Source organism: Leptidea sinapis, chromosome 4, assembly GCF_905404315.1.
Source record: "Leptidea sinapis chromosome 4, ilLepSina1.1, whole genome shotgun sequence".
Classification (NCBI taxonomy): domain Eukaryota; kingdom Metazoa; phylum Arthropoda; class Insecta; order Lepidoptera; family Pieridae; genus Leptidea; species Leptidea sinapis.
The window spans coordinates 8764157-8772990 of record NC_066268.1 but is presented as its reverse complement, the minus strand read 5'-3'; the positions used below and the strand labels follow the sequence as shown (position 1 = coordinate 8772990).

General features: G+C 45.8%; 1 protein-coding gene across 1 annotated transcript in view; it reads left to right on the top strand.

Annotated features, from left to right (window-relative positions):
• The first annotated feature begins 475 nt into the window (after nucleotides 1–475).
• Nucleotides 476–8834, top strand: part of LOC126980060 (attractin) — a 32483-nt gene continuing 24124 nt past the window's right edge. The window contains exons 1-2 of the mRNA XM_050829681.1: nucleotides 476–490; nucleotides 683–786. Coding sequence (XP_050685638.1) covers nucleotides 476–490; nucleotides 683–786 — 119 coding nt within the window. The remainder of the gene's footprint in view (nucleotides 491–682; nucleotides 787–8834) is intronic.

Genomic DNA, 8834 nt, shown 5'->3' with positions numbered 1-8834 from the left:
GCGGGGAGCGGCGCCCGCACAACCCGCACATATGTCCGCACAAGCGGTACGTACCTTACATGTTCCTTGTGTGCCGCGTGCCGCGCGGAGCCGGCGTGCGGCTGGTGCGACGACGGCGCGGGCGGCGGCCGGGGCGCCTGCGTGCCGGGCGGGGAGCGGCGCCCGCACAACCCGCACATATGTCCGCACAAGCGGTACGTACCTTACATGTTCCTTGTGTGCCGCGTGCCGCGCGGAGCCGGCGTGCGGCTGGTGCGACGACGGCGCGGGCGGCGGCCGGGGCGCCTGCGTGCCGAGCGGGGAGCGGCGCCCGCACAACCCGCACATATGTCCGCACAAGCGGTACGTACCTTACATGTTCCTTGTGTGCCGCGTGCCGCGCGGAGCCGGCGTGCGGCTGGTGCGACGACGGCGCGGGCGGCGGCCGGGGCGCCTGCGTGCCGGGCGGGGAGCGGCGCCCGCACAACCCGCACATATGTCCGCACAAGCGGTACGTACCTTACATGTTCCTTGTGTGCCGCGTGCCGCGCGGAGCCGGCGTGCGGCTGGTGCGACGACGGCGCGGGCGGCGGCCGGGGCGCCTGCGTGCCGAGCGGGGAGCGGCGCCCGCACAACCCGCACATATGTCCGCACAAGCGGTACGTACCTTACATGTTCCTTGTGTGCCGCGTGCCGCGCGGAGCCGGCGTGCGGCTGGTGCGACGACGGCGCGGGCGGCGGCCGGGGCGCCTGCGTGCCGGGCGGGGAGCGGCGCCCGCACAACCCGCACATATGTCCGCACAAGCGGTACGTACCTTACATGTTCCTTGTGTGCCGCGTGCCGCGCGGAGCCGGCGTGCGGCTGGTGCGACGACGGCGCGGGCGGGGAGCGGCGCCCGCACAACCCGCACATATGTCCGCACAAGCGGTACGTACCTTACATGTTCCTTGTTTATTCGAAAACTTAACTGCAAAGGAGCCTCCCACTGGTAAATGAATCGGCGATGACCCGTTGAATGCAATCCTGATCTAACTATGCTTTGTATTAAGACTTTGTAAAAGAATTTATACGTATTACTTCAGACGTTGTTCTGTTAAAAAAACTCTCTCCAATGGAATTTCGTAAAATCCGTTCTTAGCTGACCTCTACTACGACGAAAGGAATATTCCTACCAAATTTCAAGTCTCTACGCCTTATGGTTCCAGAGAGATCGTGATTATTATAAAGAAAGTTAACTAACTGAAGGAGTGGATACAGGCGGCTGAGGACAAACCGGGCTCTATTGCAAACCGTGCTGATATGTTTTGCGAAGTTCATGTTACTGTTGAACGTAACACCTAAATATTTATAATGTTGGGCCCACGGAATAGGGGTCCCATATAATTTAACAATAGGTATAGGGGCCAAAGATTTTATTTTATTAGTATTACCAAAGAGTACCGCTGCACTCTTTGAGGGATTGACTTCAATCCGCCATTTTCTGAACCAGTCTCCTAGTTCATTAACGGCGGCCTGAAGCACTCTTATATGAGTCGCGAGGCGCCCCCGAGTGGCGCCATAATAAAGAGCCGTGTCGTCCGCGTATTGTGCGATTTGCACTTTCTGAGGCTTCGGGAGGTCACTCGTGAAGAGTGAGAAGAGGGTCGGGGACAGAACTGAGCCCTTAGGCACTCCCGACCTGATGGGTCGGGGCGTGGATAACGTTCCTTCTACTCGATAGCGGAAGCTTCGATCAGTAAGGTAGGCTCGTATGATGCGCACGAGCCTGTCTGGCATACCCAGTTCATACAGCTTAAAGATTAAGCCCTTATGCCATACCTTGTCGAAAGCTTTCGCGACATCGAGAAATACGGCCGCTGTAACTGTACGGTATTGGATTCGTTTGAGAATATACTCAGTGAGTCGGTGGGCTTGTTGGGGACACGAGTGAGCAGTCCTGAAACCAAACTGATGGTCGGGTATCATGTTCTGCTCCGCGATATAATATTTGAGGCGCGCGAGAATCAGACGTTCGTATAGTTTACCTAAAGAGTTAATTAAACTAATGGGACAATGTCTATAACTAATGGGACAAGTTTTACATTTACCAGGCTTGGGAATAGCGATATATATATATATATAGCCAATTGGTTTCCTTCCATTGTTCGGGGAACGCGCAATGTAATAGCAGTATATTAAAAACGGTTACTAATAAATTAATGAGTGTGGGAGGCAAGATTTTAAGAACCCTGTTATTTATAGAGTCGGGCCCCGGGGCCTTTTTGGAGTGAAGCTCCCTAATAATTCCTTTCACCTCTATACTAGAGGTGGGTTGTATTGGCTCGCCTGATGGGCTAAGAGAGATGCGACGTTCAACTTCACAGTTTACTTCATTAACATGGGCTGGGTCGGTAGCTGCGTTCGGGGTGCACTGACTCTCGAGACTGTCGGCAAGGCACTCCGCCTTGTCCTCGTCATCGAGGGCCGGCAGCAGTCCCGGTCTGTCCAAAGGAGGCATTACTGTAGGCGGTTCCTGTTTGAACGCGCGAGGCAGCTTCCAGAACGCTACGTGCGTCGGCTTCAGGTCGCTGAGCAAGCGGTCCCAACGATCGCCGCGGAGTTCCGCAATCCGTTCCTTTACCACTCGCTGTAGATAGCGGAGGTGACGCCTATTCTCGAGTGTTGGATACCTATCATATGCTCTAGTGGCTCTGCGCTTCTCAGTGAGCAGTTCTCTGACTTCTGGTGGCAGTATTAGCCGATGCGGTTGCATTGTAGGCACCTGCCTGGTGCAGGCCTCCATCTTGTTGTGGATGTGAGATGTCAAACAGGAGATAGCACTCTGGGCTACGTCAATCGAGTCAATGACGTCAGGTATTGAATCCAGGTGCTCGGACGTTGTGGTCTCGAGTTCCTTCTGCAACCGTTGCCAGTCGATCACTGTGTTAGTGGGTGGGCCTAGGTTTACAATGACCGGCCGGTGGTCTGAGTCTAGATCGTGAACTACTTCTATTGAATTTACATTAAGTGTTACATTTTTAAATAAAGCAACATCAAGTATGTCGGGTCTGTGTTCTACGTTATGTGGGTATCGAGTTGGTTCGGAGGGAGGCATTACCGAGAAGTGTAGTGTGTCTGTCAGTGAGTCTAGCAGTCTGCCGTTTCTGTTAGGGAATCTGCTGTTCCAGCTGGCGTGTTTGGCGTTAAGATCGCCACCTACAATAACAGCAGCCCCGTGGCCGAGTAAAGAATTGATATCTGATTCTAGAATTAATTTACTACGTGGTAAGTAAACTGATATCACAGTGATCGGCTGGTGACTCGCCATACTGACTCGGATGGCGGACGCCTCAATGTTGGTGAGTGCTGGAGGATCGATAGGAATACAGTGAAGGGACCTCCTGAAGTATATGAGGGTGCCACCACCGCGCTGCGTGGCACGATCATTCCTAACTAGATTGTAATTTGCGATACGCGGCTCGCGAACGTTCGGTTTCAGGAGCGTCTCCTGAATCAAGAAAAGGTCTAACTGATTTTCGATAACGAAATCACTGACCAAGTCTAGTTGCGGTTTGAGTCCGTAAGCGTTAAAGTACGCTACACGGAGCGTGTGAGGTTTAAGCCGTCCGCTGTTAGCCATCGCGAATGTTATTTACGATACAGAAAGTCGGACAACGCTGTGAACATGTCGATGTTCTCACACATTAGTTCGAGAACGGCTTGAGCGTCGCTCTGAACTTCCCTGATCTTGCGGGCGAGGGCCTGCAGCTCCGCGATGTTTATTTGTCGGGCGGAATTGCACATAAACGCTATATCGGTAGCGGCGCCGTTACGACGTCCACGCATGCGGTGTACCTCTTGCACAGGAAAGCCCTGTGCCTTGAGGTCTTCAAGGACGTCTGCTGTGTCCAGTTCCTTGGGCACATTTCGGAGGACTACCCTTAGTCGCTTCTCCTCCGGGAGATTGTAAGTGTGGAAGCCCACACTCATATCTCGGAGGAGAGAGGTTAGGGCGCGGTGATCCGCTACCTCCCTAGTCTCCACCTTTATTAATGATTGATACGCTCTCGCTGCGTAGGAGAGAGATTTCGGGATTTTATTTTTAATGGCCATCCAGCGGGCCCTGTCCCCTATAAAGATGGGCTGGGGACGTTTTGGGCCCACTGGCTTGGCAGCGGGAGTGGGAGAGAAAGCGGCAGCGGGCCGCTTTGCCGGTGGCGTCGGTGACGCCGGCGAAGAAGAAGGCGATACGTGTCCGCGCTTTTTCTTTTTACGGTTGACGACTTTTAAGAAGCCGTCATCATCTCCACATTCCGCTGGTGCGGAGGTGGACGCAAGGTCTACAGAGGCGGCCCGGGCGCTATCACGCGGCACCTCTAGTTCCATGTCTGACTCCGGGTCGGACATGAAGATACCGTATCTCCTTTCCGGTTGGAGTCCCAATTTGGAGCCGCCCGTTGTGTCGAGCTGCCCCTTTTCATATGCGGCATATACCTCAGGGTAATTAAGATATATAGCTCCTGAGGCTACTTACTTTTTCGGCTAATTCAGCCATATTATTTAGTTTTATAATAAAAACAACAATACGCGAGTCGGTAACAACGAACTATATTAAATATATGAATAAGTATTTATTAATAAGACGCGACGGGGGCGTGCCCTGATGGGCCGTTACACGAGTTCCTGCAAATCGCTGAAAATAACAAAAGTAGAGTAATAATAAAAAGACTACTACTAAGACTTAGCTCTTATCCTGCGCCGACGGCTGTCTTTGCTGCTTCGGTGCCGACCTCCGGAGAGCCGACACTATCACCAGAACTGCAACACACAATTAACGTGCCGTATCACTATTACAAACAAAACACTTAATAATAAACGTTCGACCTTCCGCGAAGGGACCGAGCAGGTGCAGGACTCTAAGAATCCCGAACAATAGAGTGCGATAACAATGACTCGCCCGTGGCCACAGGTGGCCAGAGCAGGTAGTGCAAGTCGCAGGTAATAAAATATTCGAATAAGGACAGATAACGGAGTACAGGTGTGCTCGGTTTGACTGCCTGAATCGAACTGGTAGGTAGGTAGGAAGGTTAGGCCTCGATTAAGTTCACGCAAAATCATCCGACAATGACCAACCTAAGAACGTGTGTAAGATAGATGGCGCTAGCAGTCTCTAACGTCGCGCTAATAATATTTATATATTTTGTGTGAGCCCTGGAGATAAACGTCAAACATGCACTCAAAACTTAAGCATTTTAATATTACACATATTTTTGAAGAGTGGTATGTTACGTTATATATCACTTATATTATACATCATTTACATTTATAATATATATATAAGAGAATTCCACGTATATAGTCACTACTCACTCATCACGATATCTCTGGAACCATGAGAGCCAAACACTTTAAATTTGGTAGGAATATTCTTTTCACCGAGTAGAGGTCAGCTAAGAAAAAAAAACTCTTTGTTTTTTTTTTGTTACGAAATATGAACAGAACAACGTCTGTCGGGTCAGCTAGTATTATATATATCAGTCACGGGTCACGGCTGTCGGCTCGCAATTTGCACTACAGTTACAACTAACTAGGCATAGAGGATGTAAATACACATACATTATTGACGGCGGGACTGCCTACATAAAAATTTAGTATAGTATAAAACTTGGTAGTAGTTTGAAATAATAGTAATTACAGGATGACGATTGGCCACGAAGGAAAAAATAACACGAAGCGTATGTTACAAAATTTGAAAGATGCCACTGAGTGTCAAGATGCCACACACACAAGCATCTAATAGTTGCCGTTATACTGTTCTAAGCTAGTGCGGTATCTAGTTTGAGCGTAGCGGAGACCAATGCTTAATCTAAGGTATAGTAGCATTTAACCTACTTGGTAATTGTTGGTTGCCGACAAAATTAACTTCACTTGTATTTACCCATTCCAAAAAATAATATGTTTTACATATTTTAAAAAATATACAATAATAACACTAGGTTGTAAATGATGACGCATTTTAAATTCTTTATTGATATTTTTTATTGGCATTCGGCAGTAATTATGTTCGAAAGCAACTATTCCAGAAATATTACTGTCACGTAGCACTATGGTCGATATCATCATCAGTCGTATCCGAATCTGTGCTGCTGTCACTTCCGAGTTCAATTATAAAATCATCAGTAATATTATACATGCCGCCATCACGTTCATAACTGTTGTCTTCTAAATTATTTATGTGATCACAATGTTTTTTTTTAAGCAAACTTTACAGCTGAAGAAGTCCTGAATAATGTGTGCTTGTGATACATGTTTCTTAAATAGATATGCGTATAGTGTGTATGAATATGTGTTCTGAATATGAAAGAGTGTTATGAGTTGTGAGTAGTGTGTAGTGTTCAGTTTAATGGGCATCGTTCTCAGCTTGGGACATGTGCTCGATCACTGAGTTAATATATTTATAACGGCTGATGAAAAAAATATCAATATCTTTAAATTTTTTCATCATTTATGCGCCTTGATAGTCTGTGCGAGCTGTGATAGCGTCGAAAAAAATTGAGGTTGACAATAAAGCTTTGCTAAATACCAGTGGGAGGCTCCTTTGCACAGGCTGCCGGCTAGATTATGGGTATCACTACGGCGCCTATTTCTGCCGTGAAGCAGTAATGTGTAAGCATTACTGTGTTTCGGTCTGAAGGGCGCCGTAGCTAGTGAAATTACTGGGCAAATGAGACTTAACATCTTATGTCTCAAGGTGACGAGCGCAGTCTTAGTTCCATTCAGAATTTTTGGGGATTTTCAAGAATCCTGAGCGGCACTGCATTGTAATGGGCATCAGCTGAACGTCCTGCTCGTCTTGTCCCTTATTTTCATTAAAAAAAAATAGAGCTATGATCAAATTTTAATCCCACGATACACTTTTCAATTAGTGTGGCAATTCAATGACAATCACAATGTAGACATGCATAAATAAGCTTGTATAATGTTTAAATTTTTAAAGACGAAGGTTTTCAACCAGTGTGTGTTGTCAGTGATGACTTACGGTACACAGACGTGGTCGCTAACTATGGGCCTTATGAGAAAGCTCATGGTCGCTCAGAGGGCAATGGAGAGGGCTTTGCTCGCAGTTTCCCGGCGAGATCGAATCAGAAATGAGGAGATCCGTAGGAGAACCAAAGTAACCAACATAGTCCAAACGATTGCGAAACTGAAATGGCAGTGGGCAGGGCACATAGTTCGACGGACAGATGGCCGTTGGGGCAGTAAAGTCCTCGAATGGCGACCACGTACCCCCCGTACATTGTCGAGGCGTTGGATGAGTGCGTGTTCTCTGGAGTGCTGAATACCTGAATACTATAATTTCCATTCATTTTGTCTTCGTGTGTTATATCTATATACTTTTACTGTATTAGTTCTTGACTTTAAAAGTGAAACTTTTATTACATCGTCTCAAACTTTTTCGTCTGTGTGTTGCATATCGCGTGACGGTCGGGCGGCGCCTATAGTTCGCAGCAGTTGGTCGTGGAGTGTATAGACTATTACTCATTTGTGCCAGTGCTCCACGCTATTTTGTTTGTTTTTGTCTTTAATGTAATCCTTTTCAATCAATATTTTTAACCAGGGCTAAGACACAGAGTTCAATTAAATATTAGTTGGAGACTTAGTCTGCTTTTATTATTTCCTATTATCATTCCAATTTTCCAAGTATAAAATTAAGATTGATAAAGCGATTATTATACCCTCAATGGAATATTATTCCAAAAATTTTTAGTTAAATGTCTATAATGTGAAAAAAAAAATTATCTTACCAAGGTTTCTTCTTTTCTTGTTCTACCAAGCAACCTCGGACCATACACTGTATTGGTATAGTTAAATTTGGATAAAACAAGAGCCTCACAAAGACGTATGCGTAGTTCTGTGGTTATAAATGGTCTAATTTGGTACAAAACTTTTAATCTATAAAAAGTGTTGGAAATCACTTTATTTATATGCTTCTTAAATCTCAGAGATTTATCCATTATCAACCCAAGATTACGAGCTTCGTGTACGCGTTCGATAGGCTTATCATTGATGACTAGTCTTACATTGCATTAATTAATTAATTCTAAGCCTTTACAATTGCCGAAGATCATAAATTTTGTTTTATCCGGGCTTAAAATCAATGAGTTTTTTTCAGACCACATGAATATTGCATGAAGATCAGCATTTATAGTATCTATTGCCTGTTGGGCTTTGTGTGGCGGAAAAGAAAAATAAATAATAACTGATAATTGCAGTGTTTTATTTTGTTAATTATGTTAGCAATTAACAGAATAAAGATAAGGGACCCTAAAATAGAGCCTTGGGGAACTCCCCTCGTTATATTGGTACGTTCTGAAAAATTTGTGTTACCCTGCTCATCTATCACTGAGACCGTCTGTGTTCTATTAGTGAGATAACTTTCAAACCACTTAATACTATTTTCACTTATACCATAGTAGGCTAGCTTGGAAAGTAGGAGATTTATATTTAAAGTTTCAAAAGCACGTGAGAAATCAAGAAGTATTAAGATTGTTACTTTTTTTCCTCTTGCGCTGCTAAAATATTATCTACTACGTCAATGAGGGCCGTAGTAGTGCTTCGCTGTTTCCTGAAACCGGATTGGTGATCCAGTAGTATATTTTGTGTTTCTAAGTAGCTCATCAGTTGCTTATGCACAATTTTTCCTATAATTTATTTAATGTACAATATTTCTTGCAAATAAAAATTCATTTCATTTAAATAGATGTATACTTTTTTTTTCCTACTATCGCGCATGCATTTGCGTTCGAGTACCACTTTCTCTTACGTTGACACGAGCGTGCGGGAATGTTTGAAAATAATTATAGTCGTCGATTTT